Here is a 20142-nt window from a genome sequence, read left to right as displayed (position 1 = left end):
CCCAAAACAGATCCCTCAGGACAGTTTACAATGAGGAATTTAAAAACACCAATACAAAAAACAAATTTGATGCAAAAACAGCCAATCTATAAAAAAGAAAATCAAATAGGCTAAACCAATAAAACATCTCCCAAGGTAGCTAAGCTGATTTTTTAAAAAGTCAACAATACATATCAAAACTGTTTCCAATTGAAAAGCAAAAGCTACAAAGGTGATTAGCTGCAGCCCTTAGCTGTAAGTTAAAAACAGAAAAGCTCTTTCTTGTAGCCTGCTCCCAGGAGGGAATGTGACAGTTTCCATGCCACTCCAAAGAAGAGACTGTTGCGAATATAGCCAGCCACCTGTCCTACATCAAATAAGAAAGCACAGAGCAGAGTCTGAGGAATTTAGGGTTGCCTCCAGATAAGGCCTGGAGATATCTCAAGTCTCAGAATTGCAATTGATCTTCAGACTAAAGATACCAGTTCTGCTGGAGAAATGGCTGCTTTGGAGGTTGGAGTCTACAGCATTATACACTACGGAGGTCCCTCCCCTCCCCAACCCCCCCCCCAGGCTTCTTCCCCCCCCCAAATATTTAGGAATCTCCCAGCCTAGAGCTAGCAACCCTAATACAGGTAAGTTTGACGATGAGAGGGACTAGGCTGTCCTTCACATATAGTGGGCTCTGAATGTTTAGAGTAGACCAATTGGTTTAATGCTTTAAATGTTAAAACCAGCACTCTATATTGGGCCCAGTAACTATGTCGTTGTAAAGTTGGCATCTTATGCTCTAAGCTGCCACATTCGGAACCAGTTTATTTTATAATTTCAGTCTGCCTTTCTTACTGAAATTCAACGCAGATTACAAACTTTAAAAACAGTACAATAAAATCAATGTAAAACATACAAAAAATAATGCACTGGAGCACAACATTAAGAAATAAAAGAAACAATGCAATAGGAAAAAGCTGCCAACAATTTTTTCACACGTAACAGTATAACCCTAAGAACATCTCTTGGGAACAGTAACTAAATAGACCTGAGTAGTATTCGGAGTAGAGCTGTTTAGGAATGTAGTGTAAAACTACAGCCTTACTTCCTTTATATAAAGTACTGTGTTGTCAATTTCCAAACATTCCTCAGTGACAATCCCCATACAGAGTGCATTATAGTCTCAATGAGAAAAGTAGACTATAATAACATGAAAATAATACAAAATAAAAATAGATGCCTATTTTATTTGTCTATTCATTTAAGACATTTTTTATCCTTTCTTCAAGGAACTCAAAGCAGTTAGACATGGATTATCCCACGTCCGTCTTCTCCCCACAACAACCTTATAAGGTAGGTAAGGCTCAGCGAGAACAACTGGCTGAAGATCATCCAATGAGTTTGGTGATGAGCAGAGTTTCTGGCTTGGGTCTCCTTCAGTGTAGCCACACACTATCTATGCCACACTGGTAGTAGTCTTGGTGTTACGGGAGAGCACAACCCCATCCATAAGAGCCCTGTGGCGCAGAGTGGTAAGCTGCAGTACTGCAGTCCATGTTCTGCTCATGACCTGAGTTCGATCCCAGCAGAAGCCGGGTTCAGGTAGCCAGCTCAAGGTTGACTCAGCCTTCCATCCTTCCGAGGTCGGTAAAATGAGTACCCAGTTTCCTGGGGGCAAAGTGTAGATGACTGGGGAAGGCAATGGCAAACCACCCCGTAAAAAGTCTGCCAAGAAAATGTCGTGATGCGACGTCCCCCCATGGGTCAGTAATGACTCGGTGCTTGCACAGGGGACTACCTTTATCTTTGCTTACAACCCCATTCATCATGGGATGTGCATCTGGCTTAGTCCATCAGTAGTTCTTCCATTTTATCCCTTAAGCTTCCGTTTGTCCAGGGCATCAAAGACATGGACACAAATTCAGGTTTTCCATGTAGGACTGGAAAGGAAAGAGAGAGAGAGAGACATGGGTGCCATCAGCATACTGGTGGCAGTGTTCCCCAACTTTTCCGGTTCTATCTGGATGGTAAATAAAATGAATGACAATATGGCCCCCTGTGGCATCCTGCAAACTAAAGGTCACAGGAGGGAAGCCTTTCAACATGATTCGTACAGCTGCCCAACACTACGCTAAAAGTAAGGAGAATTCCTATATAAGCCCTCAGTTATTTTTAGCACAAGGAAGCAACCCCTGATTCAACTCTTCTTGCAAACAGCGGCATGGAGGAAGAGGAAAAAACACCAAGCTTCCCATCTCACTACGATGTTTCTCGCCAAGATCAAATTCAGATGATTCCTCCAAGGAAAGTCAGTCAATTCCGTGCACTCTGCTTTTCATCAATATGCCGACCCCACGGTTAGTTGTAGGATTGGAGTGCATGGTTGGGAAGCAGAGCACTGACCTGTTATATTTTTATATAGTATATTGAGATAAGCAGCCCTGATAGGTCAACCTAGCCTGATCAGCTCAGAAACTAAGCAGGCTTGGCCACAATCTGTACATGGATGAGAAGGAGAAAAGAATGAAAAGTTACTGACACTGACTACTAACACAATCCCTCCTTTTAAAATGTGCTTTAGTGATAACCTTGAAGAATGCTCGCTTAGTGGGTATGTAACGAGAGCAATGGTATGTATGATAAACAAGTTACGCTTATGCTAGAAACTAACGCCCAATTCGATAAGAATGCTACTATATTACGTTATTTACAAATGACTGGATGATGAGGACGATGAATATAGTGACAAAGGAAAGTTAACGTATTCTGTTATGCCTGGAGGAATGTTGCAGCCATTTTTGTAAACTTGATCCTGTTAGGTTTAGTAAAGTGCAGGCCAATGATTAATCATTGCTAACATTGCTAACAAACTTCAATATCATTCTGCCTCTTCATTTGGATCCCTTCCCAAGATCCCCTGGTTGGGTAAAAGAAATTTCTCTGTCAGATGGGAGACCTTCAGGGAAGATGGGGGTTGCTATACAGAAGCAGGTGATGGCAAACCACCTCTGCCATGAAAACCCCATGAGGTGGATCTTAATGGGGTCCCCATGAGTTGATTGTAGCTTAGTTGCACACTTTAATTAAGTTGATATTGCCATATTCAATTGCTGATTTTTTTTCCTTTAAAAGCCACCATGTTGGTGGGGGGATGAAATGGCCACATGGGGTCAGAGTCAGGGAACATGGCTGCCATATGGGCAGGAAAAATTGAACTTTCCTACTCTTACAGTGGCACTGTATAGCCTGATCTTGTCAGATCTCAGAAGCTAAGTAGAGTCTGTACTTGGATGGCAGACCACCAAGGAAGACTCTGCAGAAGAAGGCAATGGCAAACCCACCTGTTTCTCACTTGCCTTGAAAGTCCCAGCAGAGGTCGCTATAAGTTTGTAGTGACTTGTCGGCACCCTAACGGCAGCCATCTAAGATTTAATGCAATCCTTCCCAAAGCTTTGTAGCAAAGCAGGGCTGAGAAAGATGAAGAAAAGCTGGGGAAAGCCAAGGAGGTGCACTAATGTACCCAAATGTTGTGAGGAAACTGGAAAAAACCCTGCTTCCCACAGTACTGAACCTAGGTTGGATAACCTGTATAGAAATGGCCTTTGTCTTGCTGCCAGCTGCCACGGTGTGATCTTCCAAGTTCTGATACGGGGCCTGCACTGGTCATACCTCCCTATTGATTGTACTTTCTGTCATGTTTTGCAACCTTCCGGTGGCTGGGATTTCAAATATTCTACAGTTCTCTATGACCACTGCCACAGGGCAGTGTAATTCTGTGTAATTCATTCATCAAATTGAACATATGGGCTGAGGTATGACCTGTGAGCAAAAGCAACTACACAGCATCTTAAATGATTATGAGCTGATTTCCAGCCAATTTAAAGAGACCCTACTACCCATCACCAACTGGGTCACCTTTCAGCCTTTCCCCTATTTTTTGCAGTTCCGAGAGCTTAGCTGGGGCTCCTCAGGAAACAAGATATTCCTTTGCTGGGAAATTGCACCAAGAGAAAAATTGGCTTCTGAGAAACTGGAAGTGAAAGAGAGAGCAATAAGGGAAGTACCCATGATCAGCTGCTGGAAAACAAATACAGACTGTTATAAAAAGCTGATTGAGAATCCAGGCAGGGCAAAAGTCCTGTGAACTGCTCTCAACGCACTGCTGAGAAAAAGGGAACAAAGTTGTACCATTCTTGAGCAGGGTGACAGCTATCAGCAGGGAGTTTAGACCACTGTTCCCAGGAAAGTAAGCCTGTAAGTACCATCCTTCTATTTCCATCAGATTGTTAGTTTGAAAGATAGGCATAAATTCTTGATGTTTTCCAGAGTTGCAAAGAGTTTGTCACATTAAGGGAGGGATCTTTCCTCCTAAGGAACTAACAATCACTGCCTTATAGCTGGTCAGGCTGTGGGTCTAACTAGTTAATTATTGTTCTCTTTGACTGGCAGCAGCTCTCCAGGGTCTTCTCAGCACCTGTGGCCTGAGACTTGCTAACAGGGGATGACGAGGGATTGAACCTTCAGCCTTCTGTATGCAAAACATACCCCCTTCCTTTGAGTGATAGCCTCTCTTGCGATTATTCCTTCCTGTATCCATTCTTCTCTTCATACAATGACACCCGCAGCTATGATCATAGCTAATGACAGCTGTTTACTCTGCATGAAAATTTGGTTTTGTAAACTGGCCCTCACAAGCCCTGTGGCGCAGAGTGGTAAGCTGCAGTACTGTAGCCCAAGCTCTGCTCATGAGTTCGATCCTGGCGGAAGCCAGGTTCAGGTAGCCGGCTCAAGGTTGACTCAGCCATCCATCCTTCCAAGGTCAGTAAAATGAGGACCCAGTTTCCTGGGAGTAAAGCGTAGGTGACTGGGGAAGGCAATGGCAAACCAACCCATAAAAAGTCTGCCAAGAAAATGTCATGATGCAATGTCTTCCCATGGGTCAGTAATGACTCAGTACTTGCACAGGTACCTTTACCTTTTTAAACTGGCCCTCGGGTCTTGCTTTTGTCGAGGGTTGAATCCACATGGGGGTGCAAAACTGGCAGCTCCATCCGCTGGCAGCCCAGGAACAGCATCCACATACCTGTTTGTTTCTGCATCACTTGCTGCTGCCATAACTGTGCTTGCACAGTCTTGCCAGGCCCCCCTGGAACATCCCCCTTTCCCTCCCCTTACTGAGCTTTATTGTATCCCTTTAAAGAACTAAGTGGGGAAGAATGCACCGGGCAGCGAGCTTCCTGGCACTATTCCGAAAGCAGAGCTTAGCCCTCCCTCTCTCTCCTGGCGACAGAGGAAGGGTCCACATGGACACCACCCAGACCCACTCTATAGTTTCACTTTCAGGACAGATTAAAACAGGTGCATTTTTAATCTGTACCGGGGAACTCGATGAGTCATGCACATCGTAGGGGAAGTTCCCTTCAATCTGGCACTTCCTAGAGTTGCCGTCTGCCTGGAGAAAAATGTCCTGTTCTTATGAAAGAAGTTTAGTAGGTTGTTATTTACAAGGAAATATTCTTTACCTCCATGCTATGACAAGCTGTCTGTTTCCACATATCAAGCCTCTGTTAAAAAGGCAGGATATTACCTTTCCCAGCCCACTGGCAACCCTAGGGCTTCCTGCTATCCTGCCAAGACACCTAGTATTCAGCTGCTGCTGCTGGTGGTTCCAGGGAAGTGTGTTCCAGACGGGGACTGAGTTCCACTCACCTGCTTTGCTGTGCCTCAGACGTTATAAGAATTTTTGCATATGAATGAACAGATTGAGATCTGTTCTGCCCAAGACCTTTTCTTATGACTGGCCTGTTACTGATAGAAAGGCTGTATATTTTTTTTGTTGCTCTCTATTTGAAGTTGTAATTTGTGGGAGTTTAATTGTAATTTGTATGTGTGAACTGCTCCGAGTCTTGTAGCGGAAGAGAAAGGGTAAAATATTTTAACTAAATAAATGTGTCTGTTTGTGCCCTATTTGCAGGCAGTTTATGACAGCCAACTTTTAAACTGGGCCCTCTAGCTGCCCTATTTGTATCAGTTTGATCAGCAAGCAATTATCAGATGAACTTATTTAGCTCCATGCCATTAAAAAAGTTCAAATGCCCATTTCCACCTATTAAAGGGACAAGACCAGGACTCATTTCGAGGGGGAACACGCAGGAACGCAGTTCTGGCAGTTTCCCAAAGAAGTCACATGTCAGGTGGCCCTGCCCACCTGACTCTCGGCCATTTTGGGCCCGTTTCATCCTGGATTGGGGCTGAAAAGGCCTGGATTGGGCCTCTTAACGGGTGATGGATCACTCTCCTGTTCAGCAGCGGCCCAATCCTGACCATTTTGGGTCCCTTTTCAGCCATTTTCAGCCCCTTTTTGCCATTTTGGGCCCAATTTCGGTCCTGAATGGCCAGGATTAGCTCCAATATTAGGATTAGGGCAATATTAGCTTGCACCTCAGCCTGCCGGACACTAGGTGTGAAAATAGTCAGCTCAATCCTTTCCAGTGGCAGCAGTCTGAACACAGAACCCACTGATGGTGGCCCTTGACTTCATGTCCCTGTAGGTTTCTTGCTTTCCTCCCAAGGCCCTGTTGAGTCCAGCCAAGCACCATGCAAGAGCCAATTTGCCTGATAGAGAACAAGCCGAATGAGAAGCTGTATGTCAATCAGAAAGCCCTAGAGCTCCTGCAAGCCATTCAGCAGCCTGTGGTGGTCGTGGCTATCGTGGGGCTGTACCGCACTGGGAAGTCTTACCTCATGAACAAGCTGGCAGGAAAGAACAAAGGTAAGGTATTTACGGTTTATGGAGAATTTGGGCTGGATGAGACCAACGTGAGCACAGTCATACGTTAGGGGTTATTTTAGTCACAAAACTCCTTTGCACAGCCGTGGTGGCCCCTGCCACCAGTCACAAGTACATGTGCAAAAGATGTCCAAGATGCTTCTCCCGTTGACTGCAACTCTCTATTGTTTTCCCTGCTACGGCAGCCCTTTAGATTAGCCTGCACTTTCCAGTCCCAAACTTTGAAAGCTATGCCCCTATGTGCTTAAGCAGACATCTAAAGCAGCTGACGTAAAGAGAAGCAGTTCTCTCCTTGCTTATGCTGTTTCTCTGCGGAATTGGTTTCACATTCGTTTGCATTTGGGCAGGACATCACTCTACTGCTGGATCAGGGTATACCGTTATTTGGTCATTTGCAACAGCCCCTTGAGAATCAGTGCTGAGATTGTTGGACTAATAAGCAGGTTCAAATATCTGTGTGCTTTGCAAAAATTGATAGGCGTAGCTGCACACAGGGTGTTTTGTTGTGGGGATAATAACAACATACTTTGTAAACTGCTCTGAGTGAGTGTTATGTTATCTTGAAGGGCAGTATATAAATCTATTATTAGTATTAGTATAAGGATTGCCATACTTGCAGTTGGAAAGGAATGCCACATCCGGGAACTGGAATTCTCATTCTTGAGCTCCCATTTCTGATCTGTTATACCTCTGACAGGTTTTTCTCTGGGCGCTACCATACAAGCGAACACCATGGGCATCTGGATGTGGTGCCTTCCTCACCCTAAAAAACATGACCACACTTTGGTGCTACTGGACACAGAAGGGCTGGGTGATGTGGAGAAGGTGAGTTGGACCCCTACAAGAGACGGGCACTGCTCCGAATGTATTCCAGAAATCTTTGTAGGAGCCACCCCAGAATGAGGCCGTAGGAGCTGAAAGAGACTCCTAGGCCATGTTTTCCATTCTGTTGGGCAGAAGGCAGCCTGGATGCACTGAAATTTACTTAAGCGGTGATTGTTTTGTGCTCCTTTTTCTGCAGAGCAATACTGAGAACGACGCGTGGATTTTTGCCCTCTCGGTTCTCCTTAGTAGCACCCTGGTGTACAACAGCATGGGCACCATTGACCAAACTGCATTGGAAAAACTGCAGTATCCTTCTGTGCGAACAGATTCCCCCAGCCCAAACAAATGGAGGGTGGTGGGTTTGTTGTTGGAATAGTATGTGCATTGTTGGCAGTTGCTGCTCTGGGCAGGCACTTGTGTACAAGCATGAACATGTACAATGTGCTTAAGAAAACCTGCCAAACTTAGCGAGTTTAGGAGGATACGATGATTATAAGGGATTTAGCAAGTACTCACATAGATTTAAATTGGTATTTATTCATATATAAATTGTGCCCTTGAAGACTTACCACAAACAGTGCTTTGGTTATTAAGGACTAATGAGAGAGATAAAGGACATGAGATGGTTGGTGGAGAGGAGACCCCCCAGGTTACTTAGGCGGGGTGTGTATGTGTTGGACTTTAGCAGCTAGAACAGCTGCAGGCCTCTAGTCACATTGCAATAAACCACTATTGCTTACATTAGAGCATTACTTTTATAGGTGAAGAGTTGTGTTTCTAATCAGGAATATCCCTGACAGGTATGGGAAATCTGGGAAGTGACTGCCTGATGCAGGGGCAGCAGACACCTTCATTTCCTTAGTGTAATCTCAGGTACGTGACGGAGTTGACTAAGTGCATCAAGGTGAAGGCTATACCTCCGGGATGCTCTAAGAAAGAAACTTCAGGGGACTTTCTCAGGTTCTTTCCTGCATTCATCTGGACTGTGCGTGATTTCTCACTAGAGCTGGAATTAAACGGATGCCCCATATCTGCAGACGAATATCTGGAAAATGCCTTGCAGAGGAAGAAAGGTACTGCTCTTCAGAGATGGTGGGATGGCAGTCTGGGTATTTGATCCTCGATGCTTGAAGTTGGGAGATGTTGGAGCTGGATACAGGATGACCGGGAGGCCTAGGAAAGCGTAGGCCACAATTAATTTCGTAGTCTTTAAGGTGTCACAGGAATCTTTTGCTATTCTTAAAAAAAAATGTAAATTCAAATAAGGGATGGCCGAACAGCTAGGGACATTGAAGGTATAATGTGAGCATACTAAGTTTCATGGGCCTACAAGAGCTAGTTGAAACATTATGTCAGATTGTATGTGCGGGTAGGTCATGTGTTGCATCACAGTCTGCCTACAGATACAAAACTACCAGGAAATAGGCTAGGCTAGAAGTTTTCACCCAGGTTTCACTCAGCTTTCTACTTGAGGAAAGATATTGATGTGGGTGGTTCCCTTAAAGAACAGGGTTATGGTGTGTGTTTGGAGGTAGCCTAGTCAACACTGTGGTGTATACTACATGTCTGCCTGAGCATTGGAATAGTCTCTGGGTGGTGGTCTTCAGGGGATCAAGGATGGAACATGCCAGTGTTGAAGTTGGCTCGTTGGTTTGACCTCATGTGTGGTTTTTTTTCTCCCCTAGACAGCCCTGAAAAGCTGGACCTTGCCAAGAAATGCATCCGTCAGTACTTCCCCAGCCGCAAGTGCTTTGTCTTGGACCGTCCCACCTCACGGCGAGAGCTGAAGAATCTGGAGAACTTGTCTGAATCAAAACTGAATTCTGACTTTGTGGAGGAGTTGCACAGCTTCCTTCAATACATATATGAAAAATCTAAGGCCAAAGTGATCCAGGGAGGGCATGTGGTGACTGGGACAAGTGAGTAGAAGAAAGGGGTGTGGGTAGGAGGGCTCATGGAGGAAGCTGGGGGCAGATCCTGGGCTTCAAGATATGACAAGGCTTATATGCTTGTGATGAAACTCCACCTCCATGCATGTTAGAGGAGCACTAATTCCTTTTAATGGTCTTGGATGGTCCTAAGACCCTTTCAGACTTGGTTCCTCCAATGAGGCCCTGATTAGTGTCTCGGACTCTACCAGCCTCCCCCGCATGGACCCTGCTCAGATCTTTGTGAAAAAGAAGAAGCCCTAGCACGTGGAGCCTGTCTTCTCAGGATCCTGTATTACACTGCCACAAAACATTGACTTTGAAAAATAGAATTGTACCCCACATAGTTCCTATTCTTTCATCTTTTGGTTTGTTCCTGTTGTTGTGCAACCACCTCTCTTTGCTTAAAAAAAGAAACAAACTATGTAAAATGTAAATATGGAGCTAGGATAAAATGTGTGTTGAGTACATTAATGCAAAAATCTCATAAACCGTATTCTGTGCAAACATCCGTGGTTCCTTTACCCCTCTTTTCCCGTAGCCTCTCCCATTCTTAGCCTTGGTATTATGATTTTTCTCATTCCTTCATCTGCTTTCCTTGACTCCTTATCTTCACCCATTCTTCCTTTAGGGTCCTACTTCTCAGGTCACTTTCATTTTGGCTAGACTGTTTCTTTTCACCCCTTCCCACACTTAACCTTCCTGCCTGCACGGTGTCTCTCACCTTTGCCATTCCTGTCAATGGTATATGTTTTATGCAATTTTGATGACAAATTCTTGCAGCCATCCTGACAGGGCAATCCTACGAAGTCTCACTGAGCTCAATAGGACTTACTAGGGAGTAAGTGTGGTTAACTTTGCAGCCTGAGGCTCTCAAGATGAGGTAGGTTAGAAATCCAGCAGACTAAATAAAGGGCTGTTTTCTGCTCCTACTCACAGTGTTGGGAAACCTGGCAGTGACCTATGTGGATTCCATCCGCAGCGGGACTGTGCCCTGCATCGAGAACGCAGTGCTGGCCTTGGCCCAGATCGAGAACTCGGCGGCTGTGCAAGAAGCCATTAAACACTACGAGGACACGAGAGTGCAACTTCTGAAGCTGCCTACCGAGACTGTTGAAGAATTGCTGACAGCGCACAGCAAATGCGAGAGGGAAGCCATTCAAGTGTTCATGACCCGTGCCTTCAACGACGAGGGCCAAAAATACCAGAGACAACTGGCGGTACTGAGATTAACTTATAAGTGAAAATGTGACATGGTGATCTATCTAGTCCCTATCTAGCAAAAGGTTAGGTTAGGTAGGGAGTTAGAGAATGGCTGGAATCTCCTTTCTGTCAGGGACTATTGGCTCATTGTTGTCCAGGAAGAGTATCTTGAATCTTTTTCAGGATCTTTCTAAGCACGAATGCTTTGGCCTGAGAGGGAGACCAGTGGGTTGTGATGACTGCAGGAATGCTGCGGATCCAGCCTCCTGGTTCTACTGGACCAAAAAGGCATTTCTGTTCCCAGGAGCTGCATTGGTATTCAGAAACTTCCTCTACTCAGCGGTGTGTCTTATGGGAAGGCTGCTTTGGGGAGAGGATAGTGTTAGTGCTCCAACTGCCTGCTCTTTCCAAAAAGCGAACAGCCCTCAGGCCCCAAATGCCACCACCGCCAAACTTTCCAAGCACTTCTCCTTCTTCTCTGGGAAGACTGATGGCCACTGAGCAAGCCTCCAGTTGCTCATCCTTACTCTCGAATTGCCTTTTATAATGGATACTGCTTATCTGTATTGGTTGTCCTGCTTGTGTTGATCGATAATCAGGGGCTCGTGGAACAACACATTGGAGTTTTCTACTTCCTGGGAATCGTTCTTTTGGGGTCTCTGAACTACCTTCTGAAAGCATGAGATCGTGGTTTCTCCCATTCCTCTTGGTTGTTCTCAGATAGTACTCAATGAAGCTCGGCTTTTTTAAAGAGACCTTCAAAAAGGGACTGCAGGGAGTTTCTTCCTTAGGGACCCTCTGTTCCATCATACCTTCCCTTTCTTCCCCAGATGACCCTGGAGTCCATGCTTCAGGACTTGTGTTCTCGCAATGAGCAGGCATCGCTAGACCGCTGCCAGGCCGTGCTCAAACAGCTGTTCCAGGACATGGAGGAGAAGACTGGTGATGGAACCTACTCAGTACCTGGTGGCTACCAGCAGTTCTTGAATGACCAGAAAGAAAAATTAGAGCAGTATCAGCAGGTGCCTGGGAAGGGATTCATGGTGAGTTGATGTACAAGCATAGGGAGTAAAGAGCCAGTAGGTGGGAAACACACGTCCCCCTGGAAAAACAATTACTGCCCCTTCCACACAAGCAGCCCTTCCCTTCTTGGAGAGTATTTTGCCCTTTCTTCAGATGAGGCCTGCTCAGCCCTCTAAACCTGTGCCTTTTTTCCTCCCCCCCCCCCCAAATCACACCTCCCTTTTCCTGCCACTCTCATTGGCTGCTGATCTTCCAGTTCCAAGTATTCTTGCATTTCTTTTGGTTTGTCTTGGCTTCTCTGAGCGACAACAAACCCCAGGGGCCAAGATACCAGGTCTGGCATCCTCAAGGTGCATGGCAGCTAGACTGAGGTACCAGCATCCCCTGCAGTTGGCACACGTGACTAAGACTGCTGTCGTTTTCTGGGCCTGAACAAGTATATGACAATCACAGGTTCATTATTTGAAGTTTCTCGTGTCATGGAAATGCCAAGACAGGGAAATTTTTACCTGGTGAATTTGTCACATTTTCAAGGCTCAGTAGCTTTGGAGGAAAGGTTGGGGGGTCGTCAAAAGGATGATCCTTGTTGTGGAAAGTTCAGGGTTGAGTTCATACACAAGGTTTGGGTTTAAGTGAATAAAACCTCCACTGGTAATTAGAATAAAGGGAAACTGGAATATTGCAGAGTGAAACACATTGCCTAGCCTCTTCTTGGTGCTGTGAAAAAAGCAGCAGCAGCAGCAGCAGCAACTGTCCTCATTTAACTTCCACATTTCCTCCCCATTTCCTCCCCTGAATAGGAAGGAAAGGTAACTAGTTCAGCATGGGAACAGCAATATCCTACCTCCAGCGCATGGGGGCCCAGCATAGGGGGCGCTGTTGGATTCATCTGGCATCTTTGAAACCTGGAGGCTGACTACCAGTGGAACCTCACTCTCTGACCATGGAAAATTTTTCTCATTTCCTCTGTGCAGAATTTGAGTTCCACACAACTTTTCTGTCTTCTAATCTTTGTCTTTGTAAACAAAAAAAGGGCTTAAAAAGTAGTCTCTGAAACACGAGGGTTAGATTTTACAGGTATTTTCACAATCCCATGTATAGTCTGGACTAGAAATGCAAGTGAACCATCTTACTCTCTCCCTGTTCCACTCAGGCTTCCAAGGCCCTGCAAGACTACCTGAAATCCAAGGAGGCAGTTGCTCAGTCCATCCTGAATGCTGACCGGAACCTCACGGACAGAGAAAAGGAGGCGGAAGGTAAACCCTTGAGGGGGCTCTGTGGTTCTTGGCATCGCAGGTGGCATCATAGATGATAACAAGGGCTTTTTTTCAGCGGGAACACGGGGGAACATAGTTCCAGAACCTCTTGAAAATGGTCACATGGCTGGTGGCCCCGCCCCCTGATCTCCGGACAGAGGGGAGTTTAGATTGCCTTCCGCACCGCTGAGTGGCGTGGAGGGCAATCTAAACTCCCCTCTGTCTGGAGATCAGGGGGCGGGGCCACCAGCCATGTGACCATTTTCTCTGGGGGCAACCCACTGAGTTCCACCACCTCTTTCCCCAGAAAAAAAGCCCTGATGATAACAATACTGGAAGAGGTGCTTTAGGCCCCTATTCCTCTTGCACTCATTTGTCTTTTCAACTACCTGACCTATCTGAAGGAGTATTTTCATATTTGACTTAGTGATGGACAAATGTTATCAGTCCAGGAAAGAAGAAACCCTGCAGGTGATCTAGGGAAAGCATGCCCCCTTTCTAGGAATGCTCAAACAGCACACCAAGTTTGAACTTGCTCTTCATGAGAAATAGCACACTGAAAGGTTTGGATATATTCTGGCCCCTGTATGCAATCCTCCCCAAGTGCATGGGAACAGACACAAGCAGGGCTCATTTCGAGGGGGAACGCACAGGAACACAGTTCCGGCAGTTCCCCAAAGAGGTCACATGACTGCTGGCTCCGCCCAACTGAGTCTCGGCCATTTTGGGTCCATTTCAGCCTGGATTGGGGCCTCTGATGGGTGGTAGATCACTCTCCCACTCAGCAGCAGCCCAATCCTGACCATTTTGGGCCCCTTTTCAGCCATTTTCAGCCCCTTTTTGCCATTTTGGGCCCAATTTTGGCCCTGAATGGCCAGCATTGTGTCCAAAACAGCCAGGATAGGTGATGTCAGGGGGTGTGGCCTATGCTAATGAGTCATACTAATTAGTTCCTCCAGCTCTTTTTCTACGAAATGACCCCTGGACACAAGCATATACAGGTGGGGAAATCATTATCTTCCCTGATTTCACTCACGCCCTTCATTTGATTCGTACTGTTGTCAAGCTGTATTACAGGTGTGCATTTTCGGTCCTCTGCTGCATTTACATTTCATTCAACTCCTAATGTATAACAACATTGTTTAAAACAACCTGAGCTGGGAAATAAACATCTTGCAGAACTTTAGATGGAATTGATTCAAACAAAGTAGGGGAAAGGATAAGTAGGAAAATGGCCGGAACCATGGTTCTCAAATTGTGGGTCAAGACCCCAAAGTGAAAAAGCGGGTTATAATTATCTTGCAGGTGGTTCATGAGGGCAGGAAGGATTTTGATGGCCTTTCAAAGTCATTTGCAGACCACAACAAGCTCTTTTTAGCCCAGATCTGGTATCAACAATTGCAGTTTCCCAAACCTAATAAATGACTGTAAGTTATCATTGTTGGGCAGCGTCCAGTCATAAGTCAGCCTAAGAGAAGGTGTCTAAAAAAGTCAGCTTGATTGTAGGTATATTTGAAGACCTATATTACCTCCAGGGCTGAATCCTGCTAATGCACAAATAGACACTCATTGTTCATCTTTTTCTCGTCAGTGGAACGAGTTCGGGCTCAAGCTGCCACTCAGGAAGCTGAGCTACACAGAAAAATGAAAGAAGAGGCCATACAAATGGCCAAGGAAAAAGAAGAGAGTTATGAGGAGCACAAGAGACAGTTAATGGCTAAGATGGAGACGGACCGGAAGAATCAACAATTGGAGCATGAGAGGATGTTGAACGCAAAGCTGCAGGTAATAATGTCCTCAGTATGGCAAACCTGCTCAGGGATGCCTCCAACAGTACTAGGATCATATTGGCCTTAAATGGATAGTATGGAGTTCTGTAAGACCCACTTCTAATCATGTTATATAGTGTATGTGGTGGGGGAGACTCTCAAAGAGTCATCTAACTCCAGTCCTCACAGTGAAATATCTTGGCTATAATACTTGCTGGGCTTTGGTCCTACTATGGGAATCAAGAGAATTCCAGCATTTTAGAACAGCAGGGTCTGAGTCCAGTGGCACCGTAGAGACCAACAAGATTTTCAGAGTGTAAGCTTTCGAGAGTCAGAGCTCTGAAGAAGGGAGCTTTGGCTCTCAAAAGCTTACTCTCTGAAAATCTTGTTGGTCTCTAAGATGCCACTGCACTCAAATCCTCCTGTTCTACTGCAGGCCAACACGGCTATCCACATAACTATCTAGCATTTTAGGAGGAAAGGACAGGTCTTGACAATCATCACATTTTCAGGGAGCAGTTGTTTCTGTGTGTGCTCCTGTGTGTGTGAGGAAAAGATTCTAACTTGTCCACCTCTGATTCTAAAAATTCAAAGGTGTTTGCATCCTCAAACTTCCCAGAATGGTGTTTCTTTCTTTTTGCCATCATGGCCAAAAGACGTAAATCGGCAGTCACCACTGCTGCTGTTCAAGTGGCTGGGAGAACTCAAGTATTCTAGGAGTTCTTCAGAGGCAGAGAGGAATTGAGTAGGGAAAGAACAACACTGGTTTGTCTCTTTCACATCTACTATGATTTATGTTCTTGCTTTCCTCCAAAAAGCTAGGCATAGTTCTGTGTGCATGTTAACTGGCCAGTCTGCCTTCTAGTTCAGTCAGAGATCCAGAGGAGTTAGCCGTGTTAGTCTGTAGTAGCAAAATCAAAAAGAGTCCAGTAGCACCTTTAAGACTAACCAATTTTATTGTAGCATAAGCTTTCGAGACAGTTGATTCTCGAATATTTTATTGTAGCATAAGCTTTCGAGAACTTGATTCTCGAAAGCTTATGCTACAATAAAATTGGTTAGTCTTAAAGGTGCTACTGGACTCTTTTTGATTTTTCTAGTTCAGTGACACTATTTGTGTGTGTGTGTTGATCTGTGGTTTTTAAACAAATATAAAGAAGCTCCACTGAAGCAAAAGATGAAAGTCCATCCTTTCCTAGCTAGTCCATGGCAAAGCTTTCCGTTTCCTTTTCACTCAAGTAAACTGCCTTATTGAGAAACAATCCTGCCAGGAAACTTCTGCTGCCAGGCTGTACACATCATGGTAATTCTGCCCCACTCATCTGTGTACAGAGATGATGTATGATGTGATGTAATCTGTGTACAGAAGCTGTCTTGGGCTTGGGGCAACCAGAGCACCTGGCCCTGGACTGTGGGATGGGACTGCTCTGGCAGGCCCCCCTACTGCTGAGCTGCCTTGTGAGCCCCCCATGTGTACACATTGGTTCCATTCTGCCTTTTCATATGCTGGCCTTGCACAATTTGCCTTGCTGGGGGAATATACTGAATATTGGGGAAATATTATCAACTGCCTAAGGAAGCCAGCATCATGAAGATTCTTTCCCTATTTGGAACTAGAGGAGAGAGGAAACTGAACTAAGGGGAGAGAGGAAATCACCAGGAATTTGCTCACCCTTCCAGAGTTGTTCCTTTGGGGTGAACTTCACCCCCTCTTACAGTTGGGCTAGCTCTGATTATGTCTCCTTTAGCATAGTCTACAGAGACCAGGGCCCGGCAGGATTTGCTATTCCTCCACTGGGCCTGTAAGACAGAGATGTTCCGCCAGGCATACAGTTAAGGCTGGGCCAGGCCGCCACCGGCCTGGTAAGAGGAGAAGAGAACGATCTAAACCATCCCCATCAGGGTTGTCCACCACCTGGCTTTTTAATATGCTGCCTGAATTTTTTTCATAACGTTTTATTGTTTTTATGGATGTATAAATTGTATAATGCGTTTTTATATGATGTAATCTGCCCTGAGCCCTCTTGCGGGGAGGGTGGACTAAAAGTCTAAAGTAAATAAAATAATTAAATAAATAGTCTTTCACAGCCGCAAATTCCACCCTGCTTGCGGTCTTCTGGAGCTAACTGCATTCTTCATCCCTGCCCTTCCCCAGGAGGAGAGGCGCCTTCATGAAGAAGGCTTGAGGTCTGAAGCTACAAGGATGCAGAGTGAGATACAGCAACTGAAACAACAGCTGCAGGACAGTCAGTCCAGGCATGACCCTTGTGTGATCCTTTGAGAACAGAGTCTCAGGAAGGTGCTAAAAAAGTTCAGTGAATGGATGGGGGATTCTTTAGGGCTGTGGGTAGAAAACAGCTAGGATGATGTGGTGGGAAATGAACCGTTATTTGTGCCAGTATTTTGAAAATCAGTGTTTAGCAAGTCTTTTGCAGTGTCTAGTCATACAAAAATTAATCTATAATTACATTTTAAAAACAAAGAGACTAAAATTTAAAAGTGGTATTGGATGGGATGGGGGCTGCAGTGTGAAGACAATAAAGCACCTTCTACTTGAAACAATTTGAAAGCAAGCCCAGTGTAGTACACTTCACAGCTCAGTGTGTTTGGACGTCTATACGAAAGGACTAATCCTGTACTGTATCTAAAAAAAGTGGGCTGCAGTCCCTGGAAGTTTGTTGGAATAAAATTTTGTTAATTTTTAAAGATGCTACAGGACTCCTGTTTATTTGGGGTTGGGGGTTGGATGTGGGGCTTGGGACCTCTGCTTAACCATGAAACTTGGGTACATGTAAGGTGGGTGGGTTGAAGCTAATAACTTACATTCTCCCCCAATGTGCGTTGAGACCACATGTCATTATTCTTCAGAAGCAAGCACACCTTTGGCTAGCGCACTGGTTCTACGCAAGGTCAAATTACTGCTGTAAACAACTACATTGAGGGAAAATTTTCAATTGTGTTAACAGTCTCAATACAGCAACCACCTCTCATTAACGGATATCTCCTACATTTTAAATAATACATGCTTCTCCTATGGCAGACAGCCTCCTTGAACTTGGGGGGGAAGGGTGACTCTTGGGACTTGGTGGCTGTAATCCATTTGGCCACTCTTTGGAGCCAAGCTCCTTGTCAGTCAGCCCCTGCCCGTGTTGCTAAAACATCAGCTCCTATTTCCTGACCTAATACTATGACCAACCATCTTCCATTTATAGAATGATGGGAGATTTATTTATTTATTGCACTTCTAGACCGCCCTCCCCATCAGACGGGCTCAGGGCGGTGTGACAACACACAATCTGCAACATACAGTCTAAAAACAGTAAAAACATTATAAATAAACATTAAAACACTATTCCATACAATAAAAAATTCTCAATTGGCGAATATAGATATTAAAATACAGCATTTTAGGCTCAGGGCTTGGCTCTTACATCATGCCCTGCATCACACTTAATGAGTTCCTGCATGGGTGGTGGACGGCCTTCAGTGGTACGGCCGGTGAGAGGACAGCCTAGCCTAGATGAGTTTATGTGGGAGAGAGAGAAGAAAGGGTGGGGTGGGGGTCTTCAGATTGTGAATGACCTAGATGCAAACAGATACACAATCTGGATGATTTCCTGCATTTCTTGATCTTTATATATAAACTTTTAAGGCCAAGGGTGGGAGGATAATGGCAAAGGAGTAACTATCCTGGGTTGCCAACATCTGGGTGGGGACTGGGGATCTCCTGGAATTACAATTGAATTCCAGACTTCAGAGATCAGTTCCCCTGGAGGAAATGGCAGCCTTGGAAGGTGGTCTTGGCATCATATCCCGCTGAAGCTCCTTCCCTCCCCAAACCCTGTCTTCTTCATGCTCCACCCCCAAATCGCCAGGAATTTTCCAAACAATGAGGTTGCCAACCTCAAGGTGAGTCCTGGAGTGTGCCTGGAATGACCACTGATCTCTAGACTACAGAGATAAATTCCCCTGAAGAAAAGGGCTGCTTTGGAGGACAGACTCTGTGGTACCGCATCACCACCAACTTCTCAACGCAAGCACCATCTACAAATCAGGAATTTCCCAAGCCAGAGTTTGCGACCTTAAACACAGATGCCTTCACGTTTCTTTGGACCTGGAAGGGGGAATTAGAATCTGGGAGCCATATAACCTTCACACCTCACTTGTCCTAGAACTTCCCAGCTGCCATATGGAAGAACGTATCTCTGCATAGACTTGCAGTACATATTTCCAGGGAGAACATGTCAGTGACCTGAAGATTCTGTACTGTGTGAATCATCATCCAGTGAAGGGAAACATGCTTGTTAAACAGATGCTAGTCTGTCAGAGAAGACACAAAATGTGGGAGGCTGGAATGGGAATTCTTTCCCCTTGTACACAACCCTTCTCTCCTCCTAACACTGGCAGTGCAATGTTATGCTTTCTTCTACTTTGCTTTGTGTGACACTGAGGCTTGCCAGAAGGCAAGTTAATATAGATCTTCTCCTTCCTTAAGAATACTCCCACCTCCAAGTTAACAAGTGTATACACCATCCTTCCCCTTCTCAGAGTTGCAGGATTTCTCCAATGGCATCTTAGAGACCAACAAGCTTTTCAGGGTATAAGTTTTTGAAAGTCAAAGCTCCCTTCTTCAGATTCAAATTGACTCTTGAACGCTCATACCCTGAAAACCTTGTGGGTGTCTAAGAGCCAAGCTACAAGTGACGCCTGACACAGGTTGGGCGCTTGTCAGCTTCCCTCAAGTTTTGATGGGCAATGTAGGCATCCTGGTCTTGCAGCTGTAATGGAGAGCCAAACTGTAAAACCAGGACGCCTACATTTCCCATCCAAACTTGAGGTAAGCTGACAAATGTCCAACCTGTGTAAGCAAAATCAAAAAGAGTTCAGTAGCACCTTTAAGACTAACCAATTTTATTGTAGCATAAGCTTTCAAGAATCAAGTTCTCTTTGTCAGATGCCTGATACAGAGACTGGTCAAATACAGACGAGGAGGAGAGAGAAGAGGCAATTAGGGGGAGGAAGGGGGAGGGTGCAATCAAAACATTCCTTTGCTAGTATATGTAAACATCTCCTTTTGGTGTGTGTATCAGTTGGCTTCAAAGGAGTTTGCCCTGTTAGTTTGTAGCAGCCAAACAGCTAGACCATCCAATTCCAATGCAGTATGAGCCTTCGACAACCACAGCTCTCCCTGCCAGAAGCATCTGACAAAGAGATCTGTGGTTCCCGAAAGCCCAGGCCAGGTGCCACTGAGCTCCCCCAGACCCCACCTCTGTAAAGGAAATCTGTTACCTGTGGTAATGTGATAACCATTCATAGTCCCTATTCAGTCCCAGCTTGACAGAGTCAAATTTGCATATGAAATCCAGTTCAGCAGCCTC

The 20142-nt window shown here is 45.3% G+C and overlaps 1 protein-coding gene across 2 annotated transcripts; it reads left to right on the top strand.

Moving 5' to 3' along the window:
* Positions 1–4115: 4115 nt before the first annotated feature.
* Positions 4116–17458, top strand: LOC129343434 (guanylate-binding protein 1-like). Of its 2 annotated transcripts, none has more exons than XM_054999629.1 (11): positions 4116–4224; positions 6543–6742; positions 7458–7585; positions 7782–7891; positions 8459–8658; positions 9271–9504; positions 10453–10733; positions 11547–11759; positions 12893–12995; positions 14587–14780; positions 16920–17458. In XM_054999629.1, the coding sequence occupies exons 2-11, from the start codon at positions 6568–6570 to the stop codon at positions 17043–17045; spliced, it is 1764 nt and encodes a 587-aa protein (XP_054855604.1). In that variant the 5' UTR covers positions 4116–4224; positions 6543–6567; the 3' UTR covers positions 17046–17458. The 2 variants fall into 2 exon arrangements, with proteins under 2 accessions (XP_054855604.1, XP_054855603.1); XM_054999628.1 differs by having other exon boundaries at positions 6522–6742.
* The last annotated feature ends 2684 nt before the right edge of the window (positions 17459–20142 follow it).

The sequence above is a fragment of the Eublepharis macularius genome, chromosome 15 (genome assembly GCF_028583425.1).
Source record: "Eublepharis macularius isolate TG4126 chromosome 15, MPM_Emac_v1.0, whole genome shotgun sequence".
In the NCBI taxonomy this organism is placed as follows: Eukaryota; Metazoa; Chordata; class Lepidosauria; order Squamata; family Eublepharidae; genus Eublepharis; species Eublepharis macularius.
Note: the sequence above shows the minus strand (reverse complement) of the source record. Positions and strands in the feature narration are given on the sequence as shown.